The 22,646-nt window shown below is 32.9% G+C and overlaps 1 protein-coding gene across 1 annotated transcript in view; it reads left to right on the top strand.

Moving 5' to 3' along the window:
* The window catches only part of SYTL5 (synaptotagmin like 5), a 133,149-nt gene that overhangs the window by 38,541 nt on the left and 71,962 nt on the right, over positions 1-22,646 (top strand). Inside the window, exons 3-4 of the mRNA XM_051985042.1 lie at positions 11,518-11,633; positions 14,105-14,210. Of these exons, the coding sequence (XP_051841002.1) occupies positions 11,518-11,633; positions 14,105-14,210 (222 nt within the window). The remainder of the gene's footprint in view (positions 1-11,517; positions 11,634-14,104; positions 14,211-22,646) is intronic.

The raw sequence follows: 22,646 nt of genomic DNA, 5'->3' as shown, positions 1-22,646 counted from the left end.
GTCTACTTTAAATCTGTGTTCCAGATTAAAATTGCTTAGGGCTTCTTAAACTGGTCTTCAGGTGACATCATCCTGCCTGAACTCAATCTGGAACTCTTCCAGTTGATCAATATTCTTTCTAAATTAATGGTATCTAACCTTCTTAACTTATGGTATCAAAATTTTATTAAAAAATAAAATAAAGCCATGGTATTTAAAACTTTATATGTTATCTCATAATACCAAAGAACAATACAAGTACTACTGTTTTATTCTGGAATGCTCTCACTAATTATGGGCTTATATCATATATTTGAGTCATATAGAGTTTGTAAACAACCCCATCTTTTTTCAGATAAACTGTCTTGCATACCTCTCCCATCACATATTTATGAAATTGTTTTATTTAACTAAAGCTAAAGTTTTTTAGCTTTGTATAAGGTTTATGAAATGAATCCTGATGATGAATACTTGATGAGTTAGGTACTGTAAATAAAATTGTCATTGCTGCTGCAAACCAGAATCAGAATCAAACTTCCTAAATCAAATCAAACTCCAAATTATAATTTAGGAACTAATCAATGTTTATTAAGTTTGCCAATAAGAGAGCCATACCTGTACCAGCAGAGACTCCCCAAAGGAACAAAAAGATGAAGCTTATATAGGATAAAGTTTAGGAGAAAGGTGAATTGGGTATGGGGTATAAATTGGACAAGGTTATTGCTGGAGGAAATTGAGTAGAAAAGGGGTAGGTGGTTTCCTATGATTGGAAAAGCCTGTTAGTGGGGACTAGTAATAGGAAAGATTAGCAATCTCTTGAAACCTTACCCTGATAGATAGGACTATCCTTACTGTTTCATCAGAAAAAGAAAAGTTTCTCAGACAAGATCAGAGCTTTAGTACCAACAGGGGTTAGGGCAAGATAGAGAAAGTGCAGAAAAATGGAGTTGCTTTAACTTTCTTAGGTACTCATAATGGTTTGATTTGAACAATCAAATCTCTTATTTATCTGAAAAGTGCAGTACTCATCTCTAATGCATTTTCTTTTTAAGTGCCTCCTCAATGCAGTACCTCAATCCATTTTTAATGGATGGGAAATGTTTCCATGGTTCCATGGAATTTAATAAACATTCATATACAGAGCCCTATCTATCCACTGGGGACATAAGGATGAAAACAGTCATATAATATTTGACCTTAAAAAAGTTCTAGTAGATTTTCTTGGCTATTAATAAAGACCTAATTTTCTAGAATAAAAATCCCAATTTGGAAATATCCAAATGGCAGTTTGAAAGGGTGAATCTGCTAGATATTGAAAGACCCTTCAACTAAAAATTCTGACTTTACCACTAATTATCTGACCTGTGCAAATAAATAAGGACCTTAATTCCTTATCTTTACCTTCTGTAAATTCTAAAATTCTGTAAATGGATGATACTATACAAGCTGACAATTCTACTTGTCTGTCTTAAGAGAAACACCAAAGTGCTATTAAACAGTAGCTACAGTGAATAGAACATAAAATTGCAAGTCTAGTCCTGACTGATGAGCACTCAGATGAGTCAGAAAATGACTCATCTTCTATGTAGTTACAATGCAATTTTGTACAGTACTTCTGTTAGAACAGGAGATGAAGCTTGGTGATGACATTTTCACAGGATGGATGCTATTGAAGATTAGGTATCGTAATTTTAGGATATCCTGATCTCTCCTTAGTTTCTCATTTGGCTCCATACACAAAGACTTGATATTGGGAGGAGCAAGAACAGGTCACCCAAGAAGAGGAAGGGAAGCCAGTTTGCAGAGACCCCACAATAAATTAGGAAATACTTCCCTTTTCCCTTTCTTCTTTGGTAAGACCCAAGAGTCCACAGAGCTGTGTGCCCTATGAATCACATTCCAGGGCAATGTACGGAAGTCACCTCTAAATTGTCAAGAGGTATAGAATGAAAAACCTTTGGAAAATCCCATTTGTTTATTCACATTGGTATCTTAATAATAGATGCAGATTGCCATGGTGATTTCAGCTCAGACTATTGCTGTCAATCACTAAGATAGCCAGAATGCTAAACACCACAATGAACCTGTGGCCAAATTGTTTAACCAACATTTCTTAAGTGTCTTTAACTTACAAAGATAAATGCTAGGTATTAAGAGAGGTATAAAATTTAGATGTGACATAATCTCTGCCCTTATAAAGTTTACATCCTATTGGAGATATAAGATAAAAACAAAACTGTTATGAATGACAAATACATGTTGGTGTTGCCTGAAGAGCCCTATCAGTTAAAAGAGAATTATAACTTTGATGTTAATAATCATCTCACCACCAAGAAGCACATAGTTTTCTCTGGTGGAAAGGGATCTGTGACATTCTTGGTTGTTCAGTTTCAAAGATCTTGTCCTATGATTCAATCCAGAAAAATACAATAGATATGTTAAGATGGAGAATCATAAACTAATTTTTATTGGTAAGTTAATATGTTTTCATCAGGTGGAATTTATGTCTTTTAGTGAGGAGAATGATAGAAAATTTATATAAGATGCTCTCAGCTTCAGTTAATCACCCCTCCTCAAGCTTTTCATGGCTCTCCTTCCCTTTATTTCCCTTAACTGAGAACCTTGCCTCATATTTTACCAGAAAAAAATTGAGATTCTCTTCTTACTTCTTCATCAGTCATCATTCAGATACCTTCTTCTATTATCTCCTCCATCACCCATCTCACATGATGAGGTCGCTTCACTCTTCTTCCTGCTCAAATGGTCCCATTCCACTCAGTGTCTCCAAAATATCATCTCTGTCATCCTTTTCACTTTTAATATCTCCTTGTCTACTAGCTCATGCCTTGTTGCCTACAAACATGCCCACGTCTTCCTCATTCTGAAAAATTCTAATTTGATTCTTCTATCCCCATTATCTCTTATCCTATATTTTTTCTGTCATTTGTAGTAGAACTCCTTGAAAAGACCACCTTCGATAGGTGCTTCCACTTTTCTGTCATTCTTTTCATAACACCGTAAAGTTAGGCTTCCAATTTTGCCATTTCACTGAAACTACTCTCTCCAAAGATGTTTCTCTTAGTTGCCAAATGCAATGGTCTTTTCTCAACGCTCATTCTCTTTTGACATCTGCAGCCTTGGACACTTTTAATCACCCTTTCTTCCTTGATACTCAGTTCTCTCTAAGTGTTTGCTATATGGATCATTCCTAGTCGTTTTCTAGATCCTTATCCAGATTATGCCCTCTAACTACATCTTCTTTAAAGTTTTATCCTGAGCCCTCTTCTGCATCTATACTAGTTCACTTGATAGTCTTATCAACTTCTATAGATTTAATTATCATATCTATAGTCATGATTCTCATATCTATCTATCCTGTCCTAACCTTTGTGCTGACCTCTAATCTTGCTTTTCTAGCTGTATTTTAGACATCTCAAACTGGATGTTCAGTAGACATCTTAAATTCAACATGTCCAAAATGGAACTCATTATCTTTTCCAAAAAAACCACCCCACCCCCTTCTTAACTTCCTCTCACTGTGGACAACAACACCATCCTCCCAGTCCCTGAAGCTGCCAATTTAGGTTTCATCCTTGTCACCTTAGCTATCTTTCATTCCATATCTTGCTGATTTTATCTTTGCAAACATTTCTCAAAATACACCCCTTCTCCCTAAGACATGGCCACCACTCTGGGGTCTAGACTATTGTGATGGTTTATTGGTGGGTCTTCCCTCTCCAATCTATCCTCCATTCAGTCACCAAAGTAATTTTTTTAAAGTACAGATCTGACTGTGCTACCACCACTACAAAATAAACTCTAGTGATTCCCTGTTGCTTCCTAAGTCAAACACAAATTTATCTGTTTAATATTCAAAACCCTATATAACCTAGCCCCTTCCATTTCCATTTCCAGTATCCTTATATCTTACTCCCCATCATCTACTGTCATCTCTTATTTATCTTCTAAATAGTTTGTTTTTATATATTTGTTTGCATTTGCCTGCTGTCTCCCACATTAGATTGGGAAGTCCTTGAAAGTCTGTCTCTTGCCTCCTTTTATATGCCCAGTGCTTAGCACTGTTCCTGATACATAGTACACAATAATTTTTTGATTGATTTATTGGAAAATAGTATAGATAGCCTTTGAAGAGGTCTCTAAATGGAGAATCAGTTTGAGAAAGGAAAGACGTTGCATATGTAAGGAGCAGTGAAAGAGAGAAGGTTGAGAATAATTGGCTTTTTGGTATCACATAGGAATTTCAAGATTAGACATTGTTTAGTAACATTTAATAATCCAACTACAAGAAAAAGCTAAGACATTAAGGTGTTGTGCCTTCTATTACTGATGCCCTGCTTCTCTCCCCGGGTACCAGTATCTTCAGATTGGACCTTCTTGTAATGTGACCAATACCTGGATTATGTAATATACTCAACTCTGAAATTCCTATCCTGGATCCAGGTTAGCTCTAATTCATACAACCCACTCTAGCTAGCCAATACACAAGACTAACTGATTATTCACATCACATGGAATGAACACCTTGCTATTTTGTCATCTGCCTTTGTTACACATCTTTCCCTTCCTACCATCTCTTGTTCAAAACTCTATATAACCTCAGTATATGGCCTCAGTAATCAAATCAATATTATTAGTTATTTCTGAAAGCTACACATTATTGGATTGTACTATGGACCAACAAACACCTCAACACTGTAGCTATCCAAACACCCCTTCTATGACTGACACTTCAAAATTTTTTTGCATCCTTCATTAGAATATAAGCTTCTTGAGGGCAGGGATTGACTTTTTTTTATATTTATATTCCTAGTGCTTAGTACTATGCCTTAAAAACAATAAATGGTTCACAAATGCTTTTTTTTTCATTTAGTAATCTCTTCATCTTTTGAGATTTTTTTTGTATATTTCAGGGACCTTTAAAAAGGGGGCTTATATATTGTTATATTATTTAGAGTCATATCCAGTCCATAATATGAAAGGGGTATGTTCTGTTTTTTTTCTTTTTAAAAAATTCCTTGTTGATCCAAACTTAATTAGCCCGTTTGTTCTGGGTAAGGACCACCTAATATTTGGTATAATAGAATAACTTTATATATAAATATAAATCTCTGAAGGCATAAGAATAAAATATAGAAAATAACTCTTTAGTCATTATACTTGCCTCTAGAATAAAGACCAAAATTCTTTTTTTTTTCCTCTAGTAAATCTAGGTACAATGATTTATAACATTTTGAACATATTACATATCCTTGCCTATTGAGTGTTCAAGGCCCCAGATATGTAGTGTGAAAGAAAATCTGTGTCTGCTATATTTCTGGTACTCAGCAATAATAATTAGCATAGCCTATCATAATTTTAATTTAATTAATTTGATATTAAATTAAATCTAAATCAATTAAAATTAAGAAATTTAATAAATTAAAAATTTAAATTTAACTGTACTTTTAATCAAACTCACAATCTAGAATATTTCACAGAAAATGTAATAGGCTCTGAACCATGGATTTGCACCACAGAATTAAGAACATACAAAGAGATTTTTCTTTATGTTGATTTCCTGCTTGTATACATCTTCCTTTTTGCCATTTATGCTGCCATCACTTCTCTTCCTTTGACACAACCTTCCAAAAAACATCTAGTCCTTCAGTTGTCTCCTGTTTAGGCTTCAGTGTGCCTCAGGCAATGATGAGATCTCTGGTATCTGCAGAAAGTTTTTCTCTCTCCCTTTCTGTCTGCAGTGGGGAAAAAAAAAAACACAAGCTTAGACTTTGCCTCACTTGAAATGTCACTGGTTTTTCAGGTAAACATGACAGCCTGTTTCCAGAATTTGGAAATAAAAGTGTCTCTTGTATGCAGCTAGGAGAAGCAAATTTCTCATTACCAAACTTGAGCTATTGCAAATCATTTTTGGAAAATAGTATAATTTGCAGTAATTTTAATTAGCTCTTGAAAACTAAAGATACATGTCAAAGAGAACACTGGTAACCATTTTTCAGTGATAAGGCTAACTCTTCCTCCACCAACATCTTCCTGACCATTGGTTTTAAAGACTTCTACAAATAATGGCTCAAATGAGATAATATAGTGCTTGGCCTCCAGTAAGTACAATATAAATCATTCCCTCCTTACTTTGTTCTCCAAATAATGGTGACCAAATTCACCTTCTATCTCCTTCATCTTTCCTTTATTCTCTAAATAATGGTGATCAGTTTCAACTTCTGTATCTTTTGATCATTACCTACAACATCAAAAGAGTAAAGAGTAAGTTGATTCTTTCACTTCTGAAATGTCCTTTCAAAAAGTACCAAAAGGAAAGGGATTGTTATCTTGGGACACCAATTTTTGAAGATTGCCCCCTTTGTTCTTTATTATACTACTGTCCAGTTGATAAACTGCTTGTTTCATTCCCATAGTTGTCTTCAATCTAAAAACATTTCTATTTGTATTATCAACTGAGTTCCTGATGTAATTGATTCTATAATTGATATCTGAATACCTCCTTGCAGAAATAAAGTGATATTCATACTGACTTAAATTGTTAGTTTGGATAGATTATAATTTGGCAGAACTAGTGCTAGCAGGGGAGAATATTTGAATTATTTATGAAGCTCATCAACTCAGTACTTCAAGGACAATTAGGACCTAACCATCTTGGATTAAAAGCATACATATGTGAATGAGGGAGGAAAGAATCTTCATTTTATTTCTCTCAATAGAACCTTGTTTTTAGCTCTAATCTGTTCTTCTAAGTAATATATAATTGGAGAAATTAAGGCTCTTATGACAAAATTTGTCTGAGGAGCTATTGATAGACACTACTACCAATTATACAACTAATGATGCAGAGATATGATTTAAAAAAAAACAGTTTATTAAGGTCAGAGTATGACTCACTATATAACCACCCCCCAAAAAAAGAAAAAAAAAATCAGTGATCCTTGAACAGCAGTTTCAGCAACCTTACATAGATTTTAGTTACATAAGCAGGAGAGTACAATGGAATTTCAATGAACAAATATGAAAATAAAATGATCTACAGATCAAAAACAGATGACAGAAGTGAAAAAGCTATATCAGAAAAAAAAGGAAACTAATCAGTAAATAATAGAGCTATAGTGGCTATTTCAGTTGGGTTTTGCAGACTTTAGCTGTTATAACCTGTTCATCTTCAGTAATGATAGTAAGGAAGTTGATCCAGAAATTCACTTGTCACACCCTGCTGAACAAGACAACATAGTTTCTTCTTGATTAGTTTTATTCTTTTTTTCATTAACAAAAAAAAAAAAAAAAAAGAACAGATTCTAATTTCATGAATTTCCAAAAATATATTTTGACTATTCTGCCACTTTTTGGAGCATGGAGCTATGGAGAAAGAGGAAAGGAAAACAAAAAAGTAAGAATCTTCTAAAAAAAAGCTAAGTCACTATTGATTAGAAAAATGCAAATTAAAAGAACTCTGAGGTACCACCTCATACCTTTTAGTTTGGCTAAGATAACAGAAAAAGATAATGATAAATGTTGGAAGGGGATGTGGGAAAACTGGCCCATCAATGCATTGTTGGTGGAGTTGTGAAATGATCCAAACATTCTGAAGAGCATTGGAGCTATGTCCAAAGGGCTATAAAACTGTGTATGCTCTTTGATCAGCAGTGCCACTACTAGATCTGTATCCCAAGGAAATCATAAAGGAAGGAAAAAAAAAATCCTCATGCACCAAAACAATGTATATAGCAACTCTTTTTGTGGTGGCAAAGAATTGGAAAGTGAGTAGATGCCCATAAATTGAAAATGGCTGGATAAATTATGATATATGAAAGTAATGTAATATTATTTCTCTATAAAAATGATGAACAAGTTGATTATAGAAAATCCTGGAGGAATTTACAGATTTACATGAACTGATACTGAATGAAACAGAACCACGAATATATTATACATAGTAACAGTAAGATTATGTATTAATCAACTATGAAAGACTTGGTTTTTCTCAGCAGTTCAGTGATCTAAGGCAATCCCATTAAAGTTTTCATGAAAAACACCATTCATATCCAAGAAAGAAATATGAAGGTTGAACATAAATTAACACATGCTATTTTCTCTCTTTTTTCCCTTTTTTCTTCTTATGGTTTTTCTCATTTTCTCATTGTTCTGATTTTTCTCTCCCAACATGATTCATAAGAAAATGTGGTTTTAAAAAATGTACATGTATAACCAGGAAAAACATTTTAAAAGAAAATTTAAAAAAAAAGAAAAAAATCATCTCAAAATATAAATTGTTCTTTGAAATAAAGATGGTGGTGAGATTTTAGGGTCCTAGTTGCTTGGGGGAGGGACAGGGCCTTTTTACTCCTTGGTACAGCCTCTCTAAGCCTGATCATCCTGGCACTGATGTCAATACCTTCATTCCTAGTCATTCAAAAAAATTATTACCAACACCACTCCTATCTTCCTATTCAGTTAGCCAGTTGTTTTAAACATCCCTAAAACATGGTATTTTTTTTTGCTCGAGGGATCATCATTTCAAGAATAAATCGTATAAGACAATTCAGTAGACTTGGGATGGAAAGTGCCATGCATATCCAGAGACAGAACTATGGAGACTAAATGTGTATCAAAGCATAATATTGTCACCTTTTTGTTGTTGTTTTATTATTTTTTTCTTTCTCATTTTTAAATTTTCATTTGATTTTTTGTGCAGCATGATGAATATGGAAGTATATTTAGAAAAAATTCACATGTTTAACCAATATTGGATTGTTTTCTGTCTTGGAGAGGGGGGAGGGAGGAAAGAGGAAGAAAACTGAAACACAAGGTTTTGCAAAGGTAATTGTTCAAAACTAAAATACTGTAATAAAAAAGAAATATAAGGAATGAATCATAATCAAGTAGAAGCCAAGTCTCAAAGTATGGACTTCCCTTGGCCTTCCTAGAGTTCAGATAAGGATTTGGAGTGAGCTTGGATGGGGAACTAGTGTTTCCTGAATGAATAGTAAAGATTTTTAAATGATTCTTAAATTTTTCTTTTCTTTTCCTCTTTTCCCATAATTCCATAATCCAAGGATACTCTATATTCACTCCTAATGGGAGATATAGATATGAATAGTGCAGGTGCAAAAGGAGTAAGAGATATAACTGGTGTTAGGCTGGGAGAGCAGTCTAGGTGGCTTAACTACCACTCACCTCAGAATGATCTTTAGTGGGCAGCTTTCCTATGTCATTCAACCCTAGGAAAGGAAAGCAAAGAACATAGACATATTTGGTCCATGAGCTCTCTCCCTGCTCCCTACAGCATAGTCTCTGAGAAACAGGCAACAGGATAATAGGAAACTGGATGGTAGCAACATTATATCTTATAATGGGCAGTATTTAGAAATAGAAAGTCCTAGAGATTCTGGAGGACTTTCTTATCTTCTATTGGCTGGGCCCGTAACTTTGTTGGTAGGAACCTAGGTTCTGTTCCCTTTTCCCCAGGGATAGTTGATATCTTGCCTGTAGGTTTAGAATTGAAAATCTAAGCCCTCAAGAGCTCTTTGTTTTCTTCTACTTCTTTGGGAAAAGATTCATGTTTGGATTTTGCAGCTATATGCACAAGGGGAATTGGAAAGAAGCAGTATATGTTTGGACTTGACTCTGTATATATGTGGTAATTTGAACTGGATCTGTTGACTCTGAGAAGTTTTGTAGTTATTTACTACATAAGAATTCTTCTGATAGTGGAAAAATCCCTCTCCAACTCAAATAGGATGTATTACCATGTGAAACAGGAAACTTTTCTGGGCCTTAGTTTCCCAATTTTTTTAAATGGAGGAAATAATACTTACACAACTGACATGATTGTAATAAGAAAAGTATTGTATAAAGCACTTATATAAATGTATATGTGTATATATGTATGTATGTAAACTGTTTACTGGGAGAATTATAATAATTGAGCTTTTCTTATCTTCAGATTTACAATATGAAATTTTTACATTTTAATTCAATTCAATAAGCATTTGCTGAGTACCTACTCTGTCCCATGTACTGTGCTAGCCACTGTGCAATTCAGAGATAAAAATGAAAAGACTTCCTACCTTCAAGGAACTTAGCTAATGATGATGATAAAAATAAAGATAAAAAAAGTTCCAAAACGAAAAAAAAGACAAGAAAATACAAAATAATTTCAGGCAGAATATAAACAACTCTGGGTGGATCAGAAAAGCTATCCAGTAGATAAGAGGTAAGAATGCATTTAGGGATTCTCATTAGGGAGTAAGGAGAATATTTCAGGGATAGGAAACCTTCTCTGAAGATGCACAGAGGTGGTAGATGTAGAATAAGGAAAAATTACTATAAAATTAGTATGGGAAATTAAATTAGAACATGATTGAAGCAAATGAAGAAATTTTATTGTTAACTATAGGAGTTTATATTTTATCTTAAGAGGCAAAAGGGAACCCCTGAAACTTCTTGAACAGTAAGGTAATCCAATATTTGGAAAATATTGATTTGGTAGCCTTGGAGAAAATTGATTAGAAAAAGGGAAGTTTGGAAACAAGAAGACCAATAAGGAAGTTATTGTGATTATCCTGGGAACAGGTGATTAGAATGTGATCCAAGGCACTGGACATAGGAGTAGAAAGAATGGGAAGGAAGGGAAATGTGTTATAGAGGTACAGAGGCAAGTGATTGGGAGGCATGGAGGGAGAAGTGAGTGAAAATAAAGATAAATAAAAAATTTAAGATGGCTCTGATTTTGTATCCCTGAGTAATGGAAGGATGATGGAATCTTTTGGGGAAATTTTGGGGAAAGAAGTTTTGCTTTAGGGGAAAACATCATGCTTTCCATTTTGAATATGTCAAGTTTGAGATGTCTATAGATGATCCAGGTGGCAATGTAAATGCAAGAAGAGAAGTCATGAAAAAGATGAGTTCTAGAGCATGTATTCTAAATACAAATGGAGGCATAGAAGCTTTAGATTTCATTTTGTATGTTTGTTTGATTGAATTTAACCTCTTCTTTCTTGCTTGATCAGAATAATTATTTAATTTGTTTGATGTCAATTAATCAAGAAATGTTTAGGCATCCTACCCCAAGGAAAAGAAAAAATATCTACTCACAAGGTGCTTATATTCTATTGAATAATTGCTAAAATCCAAAGTCTCATTCCAAAGAGTGATTTATTTGACTACGCATATCTCATATTAGATTTTGGCAGTTTTAGACTATGTCTGTTAGCCAGTTGCATATTAAGAATTCAGTCAGTAATTTGGAAATGCATCTTGTATAACCTCATATGTATAATTGAAATTGTATTGCTTGCCTTCATAAGGTGGGGGAAAGAGTCAAAAGGAAAAAAGAAAAGAGAATTTAGAACTCAAAATCTTAATAAATGATTGTTAAAAGTGTATATGTAATTATGAAATGATTAATGAAATAAATAAAAATAATTAGAGAAAAAAGTGTCTGGCCAAATGGATTTAGTCTCATTCTTTTGCTTCCCACACACACACCCTTTTTTTCCCATCCTTGTTTAGGCAGCTAAGGATTGTAACAGGTGAATGGTTTTTTGAAGAAAGGGCAAAGCGCTTCAAACAAGGCACCATTCTGGGAACAGATGTGGTCAGACAGTCTATTCTAAGAAGGAGTCCAGGTAATTAAACAGTTTGAATATTAATATCAAGAAAATAACCTAAAGTCAGTGGACTTGTTAATTTTCTATTCTGCAGTTAATGAGCACACATTTGAATTTCTTTAATCACTTAGTTATCTTAAATCCTGAAAGCATGAAGTGTGTTAAATGTTTTCCCTCTTAAATCTTCATTTTATACTAAGGAAGAAAGTATTAATATAATAAATAAGTCTGGTATATTTCAATCTTAAGATTTAAAAATAGATTATTTGGCATCTTTATAGTTTACTTTCTGAAGCCTATATTCTCTGATATTTGACTACAAATATGATCCTTTTTTTTAGAAATATCAAAACACAAAACCTAGAAGTTATAAAATTCAGAATAGTGGGTGATTATTATCAGAAAAGTAATCTTTGGCTAGTAAAATATTTACTACCTAGTGCTTTTATAAATAATTCTTCTTTTGCTTTTAAATAATATTTAAAATGTAATCCTATTATTCATTATTTTCCCACAAAAACATATTTCCTATATAAAAAGAATACTTATAGTAGAGGGTTAAATGTATCTATACAAAATTTATTCTTTTTCTTCATATAAGAACTGACTATCCTTGGAGGGATGATCAGCTCAGCAGTCTGAACAAATTCTTTTGAGCTTTCTCCTAGGATAGATTTTCTAATGAAATGGGAAGAATTCAATATGGTGCCAGAAAAAGACCAGAGCTGGGTAAAGATTAAATTCAGCAGCTTATAACTTCTCCTAGAAAAGCTTTGCTATTTGCCAAAATGGACCCACAAGCTGTCACAAAGATTCCTTTTAGGAATATTGGTTTATAGATCTAAAAGCTGCAGCCAACAGAGCCTAGAACCCCTGGGGTAGATAGATGGAGGGCAGGAATAGTTTAATGACATACTTCTTCTCAACTTTAATAACTGTCCTAAACACTGGAAAGGAAATTATAGTGAAGAGAACGACTAGCACTTTACAGAGTATTGGCAAGCAGTATATCTCGTAGTTAATTTTCTTTATAAAATTTTTTTCTTTTCAAAAATGTTAATTTAACAAATACTAAGTAAAGTCATCATTTCCATATACATAGTAGAATGGAAGAAGATTGTCTACAAAATTGTTAAAGTTTTTCCTATATAGCTTGCCTTTAAAAAAATATAATAAATTCAGTGTATAACTTTCAAAATTGTCTAACTTCTCTAAGCTTCTTTCTGTCCTTTCTTTTTTTCTAGTCTATACAATTAAAATATGTCTCAATAACTTGCTTTTCTTTCTTTTTGGGGGGAATTTCATTTTTCTCTCATTTCTTCCCCATTCTCAATTGAAAAAAAGAAAGAAAAACACAACTCATCAAATAAGCATAAAAAACCCCACACTAAACATGTCCCAAAATATGTATATCTTTTTGCTTTTCTCAGTATAATGAGCAGCATGGATCATACTTGGTCCTCTAGAATCATGATTGGTCATTGAATTGATTAGAAATTTTTAGTCTTCAAAACTGTTTTTCTTTATAGTCTTTTTGCTATTATATAAATTGTTCTTCTTAGTCTACTCACTTCACTCTGCATTATTTTATCTTCCCAGATTTTTCTGAAACCATCCCCTTTGTCATTTCTTATGGTGCAATAACATTCCATTTACTATAGTTCATTTTCCAGGTAGGTAGAATCAACAAAATCCTCTGTTTATTGTAAGATCTAAATGGAGAGGATCTAGATTTGTTTGTTTGTTTTGTTTTGTTTTGTTTTGTTATTTACTAATGCAGTAGTGTCCATGTTTGGATTTTTTGCAATCTTACTATTCATTTACCTATGGGCTGCTCCTGATTTTAGCTATTAAGTAGGATAAGAAGAATCCAACTAATTCATGGCTGTGTGTAATCACAGTTACATGAATTGATGCAAAATGAAGTGAGCAGAACCAGAAGAACATTGTATGCAATAACAATAATACTGTATGATAATCAATTGTGAATGACTTAGCTCTTCTTAGCAATACAATGATCCAAAAGAATTCTAAAGGACTCATGATGAAAAATGCTATCCACCTCCAGAAAAAGAACTGATGGAGCCTGAATGTAGAGTGAAGTATATTATTTTTTACTTTCTTAATTTTGGGGTTTCTCAGGGGTCTGATTTTTCTTTCACACCGTTATTAATATGGAAATATGTTTTGCATGTGGGCATATGTATAACCTATATCAAATTGCTTGACATCTCAAGAAGGAGGTAGAAAGGGATGAAAGAATTTGGTATCAAAATTTTTAAAAACCAAATGTTAAAATTGTTTTTATATATAATTGAAAAAATATTATTTATAAAAAATAATCATTCTCTGCCTGAAAAAACAAAAGATCTCCCTAATGGTGAAAAACCAGTAGCAATTCAAATGTACTTCTTTGGCATAAACTGGGGACCTGCCCTCATTCTTTAACATCTTGTATTTTCTATTTTTGCCTCAAAATGAATGGAAAGCTGAAGGACGACAAAATCAAGAACAAGCTCTCCAGGATGCTCAGAAGTCAGATGCTTCAGCTTTTTCAGGGCAGAAATCCGCACTGGATGGATCCAAGAAGAAGGGGTAAGAATCAAAGCATGACCTTTTTGAGGCGATTTTTTTACCTTTTAGTCCAGCTAACTATGAAGTGTTGCCTTGGCAGTTTTTTAAGTGGCCTCAACTAAATCTTTCATGGCAGACTAAAGACAACAGGTACTGAGCAATATTGTGCTTTAGTATGCCAGGAAATAAAGCTGCTCTTAGTTATGTTACTAGGTAAATAATATCTTAGACCAGAGATGACATCTTAATCTTGATCAATCATTTGAGTCACTAAGTGAATTGTGGGGAAAGGCATGAAGATAGTGGCAGTCTGAGATTATATGGAGTTTACATATCATTTTAAAATCAAAAGGATTTTTGTTCTTTTTAGTGTTCTATTTTTATGAAGCTTTAAAATTTTATTTAAAAAAATTTATTTAAAAAAAATCTTTTTAAAAAATGTTAAAAGCTTTTTTATTTTCAAAGTATATGCTTAGAAAGTTTTTAACATCCAAGCTTTCAAAACTTTGTGTTCCACATTTTTTTCCCTCTTTTCTCTCTCTTCCCCTACTTTAAATGGCAAGTAATCCAATATGTGTTAAACATGTACATTTCTTCTATACATATTTCCACAATTATCATGCTACACAAGAAAAATCAGATCAAAAAGGGGGAAAAATGAGAAAGAATACAAAAAGCAAGCAAACAACAACAAAAAAGTGAAAATACTATGTTGTGATCCACATTATGTCTCCACAATCCTCTCTCTGAATGCAGATGGTTCTCTCCATCACAAGTCCATTGGAACTGGCCTGAATCACTTTATTGTTGAAAAGAACTAAATCCATCAGAAATAATCATCATATAATTTTATTGCTGTGTACAATGTTCTCTTGGTTCTACTTGTTTCTCGGTGGTCTTTTCTTTACAAAATATACAAAGTTTAAAATGATGAGCTGTGTTTTCCCAGCAACATCCCATTGTGAAAAAATTGGAGTTAAAAAAAAACTATTTAATTACCACTTAATATTCATGGAATAGCTTAATATTACATCCTCCATAAGACTTTAATGATTCCCATTGACAGAAGCTTTCTCTCTCCTTCCTCAAAAGTTTCTCAACACTATGTCAATATCACTTTTATTGTAATTTGACATTGTATGCCATGTTTTAATTTTATATACAATCTCCTCTCTTAACTGTGTCTCACTTCAGTCCACTCAGCATTTCTCTCATTCCTAGGCGACCAAGTCAAAAACCAGAAATAAAGGCCCTCTATCATTAGTGTTAGCAGAACTGATTTGCACTACCAAGGCATTTTCCTAACTTCTTCTTTTCAGTTTTCCCCAACAACTAGGGAATATTCTCTAGTATTTTTGGTACTGAGTCAAAATGATTATATGAGTGAAACTAAAAAATCAAATAAACATTCCCGTGAATTTCTTTAAGAGACATAGGCTATTTATAAGTATATATATATATACTTATATGTATATGTATGTATATATATTTACATACATAAGTATATGTATGTATATATATTTAATTATAATACAGGAATAAATTGTAAATGGATCGTTTCAAAGCAAATTATTTTATATAAATAGCAAGTTCTATCCCAAATAGTAACTATCAATGGTCAGTCCTTTGACACTAACCCTAAAGATGCACATAGACACACAGACACATGCACAAAAGAGAATATTGTATTTGGGCTCACCAGTTCCACATCAAGATAGGAAGAACAGAGTCTGGATATTCAGCCTGCTTAGTGGACCACTGGGAAATATTACAGAAGAAAAATTCTTGTTTACACTTTAAAATTGGATTCAGAAAAAGGCTTCATTTTCTTTATATTGTTACAACTCAAGGCAGGGAGAAATATCAGCTGACATACAGAGAAGTGTTTTTCTGTGAGGTAAGGGAGCTTTTGTATATATGTGTCATTTCCTATGATTACTTAGGATAAACAGAATACTTTAAGAAACAGTAGCTGTGCTCTGGAGTTGAGGGAAATTTGATATCTTATGGGAGGAAATAGTGATTTTCTAATCTGTTAGTTTTTTATTGGTTTGGTAAATTCAATTGGTAAGACATTTTTGATGAAGATATTCATAACAATAATATAATAATAATAATAGTTAGCATTTATATACGGCTCACTATGTGCCATGTATGCTAAGCACTTTACAATTATTTTCTCAACCTTAATTAATCTTCACAACCATCCTGGGAGATAGGTCCCATTATTACCCTCAAAAGATTAAATGACTTGCTCAGGATCACAGAGCTAGACTTGAATCTGATGCTGGATTTCTACTAGTCATCCTAACTCAAGGCCCAAGACTCCATTAACTATGCTATCTAGCTGCTATCCACTATCAGCAGAAATAAAATAAAATTACACACACACATACACACACACACACATATATGTATTTTATATTTTAAATTTTAAATATTTAACACAGTTCATGTTGCATAATGATATGGATATCAAATGTCACATAAATGCATTATACAGTGTCCAAAGTCACTTTCTACCAACTGAGGCAGAAGCACCTTTTGAAAGTTATGCTAGGGTGGAGCCAAGAGTAGACAGGTCATTATTGAGCTCTTTCTAGCATCCCTCAGATCCCCCTGAACTGGTTTTGGAGTGACAGAACCTACAAATATTTGGAGTTTAACAAATTTTCAGCAGAAGATGTTTTGGAAGAACTTCAAAAAAGGTCTGTTTCAATTGTGCATAGAGAAGGGGAAGGTGGTTGAGCACAGGCACAAAGCAGGGATTCAGGGCTGATGTGCTAGCCACCCACAGAGGAATATACCAGGAGGTTGTTAACCAAAATACAACAAGTGTTGTCTACTCTGTACTGGTTCAGAAACTATGCAATGCAAAGGCAAATAGTGAGCCTTTGAACCCCAGAATAACTCAGGACTTGGCCACGCTCTTCCAACATTGGAAGGAAATCAGCAGCACTGGTCCAGGACAGTGTAAAGCCACTGTCTAGAGGAAGCTTGGGACATCTTCCCATTGACCTAAGAGCAGATTTCAACCTTTAAAAAATAAGCAAAAAAAAAAGGTAGCTTTTATGGAGACAGAGAACAGACTTCAAACCCTGAGGAGAGACACTAAAGGCAAATTGTCTCCAGATGAACCCGCAAAGGGTGATATGAGTTGATCTCCATTCACAAGGCTCTCATAGAAAAATTCAAAAAGAATCTTAAAAAGGGGTTAGAGGAAAAATGGGAAAAGTAAATGAGAACTTTGAAAGAGAGTTTAGAAAAGGAAACGCAGAAATTATCTGAAAAAAACTCCTTACAAAATATTGAAATGGAAAAATCATATAACTCCTTACAAAATAAATTTGACAAAATGGAAAAGGCAAAATAGATTTGAAAAAAAAAAACCAACTCATTGTAAAACAGAATTTGTGAAATAGAAAAAAAAATCCAATGAACAAAATACCTCATTTAAAAGTTCAATTGGTCAAATGCAAAAGGAGATAAATAATTCACTAAAAATTAAAATTGAATAAATGGAAATGAATGACTCAATGAGACATCAAGAATCAAACAACTTAAAAAATGAAAAAATAGAAGAAAAGTAAAATACTTTATTGGAAAAAAACAAATGATCTGAAAAATAGATCCAAGAGAGACAATCTAAGAATTATTGGAATACCTGAAAACTATGATGAAAAAAAGGAGTCTAGACGTCATCTTTCAGGAAATCATTAAGGAAAATTTCCTTGGTGTCCTAGAAGAGGAGGGTAAAATAGCCATTGAAAGAATTTACCTAATACCTCCTGAAAAAGACCACAAAATGAAAAATCCAGAAAATATTACAGCTAAATTTCAGAATCAACAGACCAAGAAAAAAATATTGCAAGCAGCTAGAAAGAAACAATTCAAATATCAAGAAGCCATAATCAGAATTAGTCAGGACCTATCAGGTTCCACTTTAAAGACTGTTGGGCCTGGAATCTGATATTCCAAAAGGCAAAAAAAACTTGGATTGCAGGCAAGAATCAACTCCGAGCAAAATTAAGCATTATATTTCAGGGGAAAAGATGGACATTCAATTAAACAGGTGAGTTTCATTCATTTCTGATGAAAAAACCAGAGCTGAACAGAAAATTTGATCTTTAAATACAGACCTCAAAAGAAGCATAAAAAGATAAAAAGGAAAGAAAAAAATTTCTTTTAAAAGTTAAAAAGTTTACTTTGCTATATAGAAAGATGTTTAACTCTTAAGATTTGTATCTCTTTTGTGAATATAGTTAGAGGGTGCAGGTATACTTTGATTTTATTGTGATGATATAAAAAAGAAATTAGAAAAAAAGTGATTCTACTGGAAGAAGAGGAAGATGGACTTAAAATGGGGTAAATTACATTTCATAAAGCAGTAAAAAAGACCTATTACATTTGAGAAAAAAAGTGGGGAGATGAACATTATGTGAATCTTAATCTCATCTTTGGCTCAAAGAAAGAATATGAGCCATATTTAGCTTCACAGAGAAAGTTGTTTCACCTTATAGGGAAGTAGGACGGGAAAGAGAAAGGAAAGAGGAAGCCGAAGGCAGAACAGATGTAGAAGAGGAAAAGTATAAGAAAGGGGAAGGGCTATAAAAGGAAAGTGCTGTTTGAGGGAGATGGTAGTCAGAAGCAAAATACTGGGTAAAAGGGAAAGGGGGAAATGAAGGAAAAAGCATAACTTAAGGAAAACAAGATGGCGAGAAATACAAGAGTTAGTTATTTTAACTGTGAATGGAAATGGGATAAACTCTCCCATAAAATGGAAGTGGATAGAAGACTAGATTAAAAACCAGAATCCTACAATATGTTATTTACAAGAAACACATTTAAAGCAGTGTGATACATACAAAATAAAGGCAAAAGGCTGGAGTAGAATCTGTTTCAGCTGAAGTAAAAAAAAAAAAAAAAAAAAAAGCAGGAGTAGTGATCCTGATCTCAGATCAAGCAAAAGTAAAAATAGATCTAATTAGAGGAAATAAGGAAGGAAACTACATCTTGCTAAAGGGCACCATAGTTAATGAAGTGATATCAATACTAAGCATATATACACCAAGAGGTAAAGCATCAAAATTCCTAGAGGATGTTAATAGAGTTGCAAGAAAAAAATAGACAGCAAAACTATACTAGTGGAGGATCTTAACCTTGCTCTGCAGAACTAGATAAATTGAATCACAGAATAAATAAGAAAAAAGTTAAGGGGATAAATAAAATTCTAGAAAAGTTAGGTATGATAAACCTTTGGACTAAATTGAATGGAGTCAGAAAGGAATATACTTTTTTCTTAGCAGTACATGGAACCTATACAAAAATTGACCAAGTATTAGGGCATAAACCCCTCAAAATCAAATGTAGAAAAGCAGAAAGAATAAATGCATTTTTTAGAACATGATGCAAGAAAAATTACATGCAATAAAAGACCAAAAATCAATTGGAAATTAAATAATCTAATTTTAAAGAATGAGTTGATGAAACAAGAAATCTTAGACACGATTGATAATTTCATCCAAAATAATGACAATAATGAGACAGCATACCAAAATTTATGGGATACAACCAAAGCAGTTCTTAGGGGAAGTTTTATATCTCTAAATGCTTACTTGTATGAAAAAGAGAAAGAAAAGATCAATGAATTGGGCATGTAACTAAAAAAGCTAGGAAAAAAAGCAAATTAAAAAACCACAATTAAATACCAAATTTGAAATTCTGAACATAAAAGGGGAGATTATTAAAATTGAAAGTAAGAAAACTATTGAATTAATAAACAAAACTAAGAGTTGGTTTCAAGAAAAAAATCAACAAAATATATAAATCTTTAGATAATTTGATTAGAAAGGGGGAAAATCAAATTGTTAGTATCAAAATGGAAAAGGGAGAACTTTCTACCAATAAAGAAAAAATTGGAGCAATTATTGGGAGAAAATTTGCCCAACTATATGTCAATCAGTCTGATAATATAAGTGAAATGAATGCTTACAAAAATATAGATTCCCCAGATTAATAAAAAAGGAAATCAATTACCTAAATAGTCCCATTTTAGAAAAAGAAATTGAATAAGCTATTAATCAACTCCCTAAGAAAAAATCTCCAGGGCCAGATGGATTTACATGTGAATTCTACCAAAAATTTAAAGAACCATTAATTCCAATACTATGCAAACTATTTGGAAAATGGGGAAAGAAGGAGTCCTACCAAATTTCTTTTATTGCACAGACATGGTGCTGATACCTAAATCAGGGTCAAAACAGAGAAAAAAAATTATAGACCAATTTCCCTAATTAATATTGATGCAAAAATCTTAAATAAAATATTAGCAACAAGATTATGGAAAGTCATCTCCAGGATAATGTACCATCCTCAAGTAGGATATATACCAGTAATGGAAGGCTGGTTCAATATTAGGAAAACAATAGCATAATCGACTATATCAATGACCAAACTAACAAAAATCATATGATTGTCTCAATAGATGCAGAAAAAGCATTTAACAAAACCCAAAATCCATTCCTATTAAAAACACAAGAGAGTAAAGGAATAAGTGGAGTTTTCCTTAACATGATTAGTAATATCTATTTAAAACTATCAGCAAGCATCATATGTAATGGGGATAAACTATAAATGTTACCAAGAAGATCAGGGGTGAAACAAGGTTGCCCACTACCACTATTATTATTCAATATTGTATGAGAAATGGTAGCTTTGGCAATAAGAGAAGAAAAAGAGATTAAAGGAATTAGAGTAGGTAATACAGAAACCAAATTATTACTCTTTGCAGATGATATGATGGTATTTTTTTAGAGAGTTCTTAGAGAATCAAGTAAAAAATTATTAGAAACAATTCACAACTTTAGCAAAATTGCAGGATACAAAATAAATTCAGCAGCATTTTATATATCACCAACAAAGTTCAACAGCAAGAAATACAAAGAGAAATCCTCTTTAAAATAGCTGTAGATAATATAAAATATTTGGGAGTCTACCTGCCAAGACAAAGTCAGGAACTATAAGAACACAATTACAAAACACTTTCCACACAAATAAAGTCAAATCTAATCAAATGGAAAAATATCAAATACTCATGGATAGACCATACTAATATAATAAAAATGACAACACCATCTAAATTAATCTACTTATTTAGTGCCATATAAATCAAACTCCCAAGAAATTATTTTACAGAGATAGAATATATAATTACAAAGTTCAACTGGAAGAACAAAATAGATAATTTTGATTATATTAAGTTAAGTTTCTGTACAAACAAAACCAATGCAGACAAGATTAGAATGGAAGCAATAAACTGGAGAACAATTTTTACATTCAAGGGTGATAAAGGCCTCATTTTTAAAACATATGGAGAATTGACTCAGATTTATAAGAATTGAAGCCATTCTCCAATGGATAAATAGTCAAAGGATATGAACAGACAATTTTCAGTTGAAGAAATTGAAACCATTTCTAAACATGTGAAAAGGTGCTCTAAATCACTATTGATCAGAGAAATGCAAAATAAGACAATTCTGAAGTACCACCACACACCTTTCAGATTGGCTAATGTGACAGGAAAAGATAATAAGGAATGTTGGAGGGGATGTGGGAAAATTGGGAAACTAATACATTGTTGGTGAAGTTGTGAACTAATTCAACCATTCTGGAGAGCAATTTGGAACTATGTCCAAAGAGCTATCAAACTGTGCATAGCCTTTGATCCAGCAGTATCTCTACTGGGCCTGTATCCCAAAGAGATCACAAAGGAGGGAAAGGAACCCACATGTGCAAAAATGTTTATGGCAGCCCTTTTTATAGTGGCAAAAAACTGGAAACTGAGTGGATGCCCATTATTTGGAGAATGGCTGAATAAGTTATGGTATATGAATGTTATGGAATATTATTTTTCTATAAGAAACAATCAGCAGGATGATTTCAGAAAGGCCTTGAGAAACTTACATAAACTGAAGCTAAGTGAAGTGAGCAGAACCAGCAGGTCATTGTATATGGCAATAACATTATATGATGATCAATTCTGATGGACATGGCTCTTTTCAATAATGAGATATTTCAGGCCAGTTCCAATGGCCTTATGATAAAGAGAGTCATTTGCACCCAGAGAGAGAAACTTGGTGACTGAGTGCGGATCATAACATAATTTTTTCAGTCTTTTTTTTGTTGTCTGCTTGCATTTTGTTTTCTTTCTCATTTTTTTCCTTTTTGATCTGATTTTTTTAGTGCAGCATGATAATTGTGGAAATATGTATAGAAGAATTGCACATTTTTAGCATATATTGCATTACTTGCCATCTAGGGGTGAAGGTGGAAGAAAGGATAGGAAAAAATTGGAATACAAGGTTTTGCAAGGGTGTTGAAAATTATGCATATATTTTGAAAATAAAAAGTTTTAGTAATTAAAAAAAGGGGAGAGTAAAGGAAGGGGAAAAAAAGTTA

Source organism: Antechinus flavipes, chromosome 3, assembly GCF_016432865.1.
Source record: "Antechinus flavipes isolate AdamAnt ecotype Samford, QLD, Australia chromosome 3, AdamAnt_v2, whole genome shotgun sequence".
NCBI classification, from domain to species: domain Eukaryota; kingdom Metazoa; phylum Chordata; class Mammalia; order Dasyuromorphia; family Dasyuridae; genus Antechinus; species Antechinus flavipes.
Note: the sequence above shows the minus strand (reverse complement) of the source record. Positions and strands in the feature narration are given on the sequence as shown.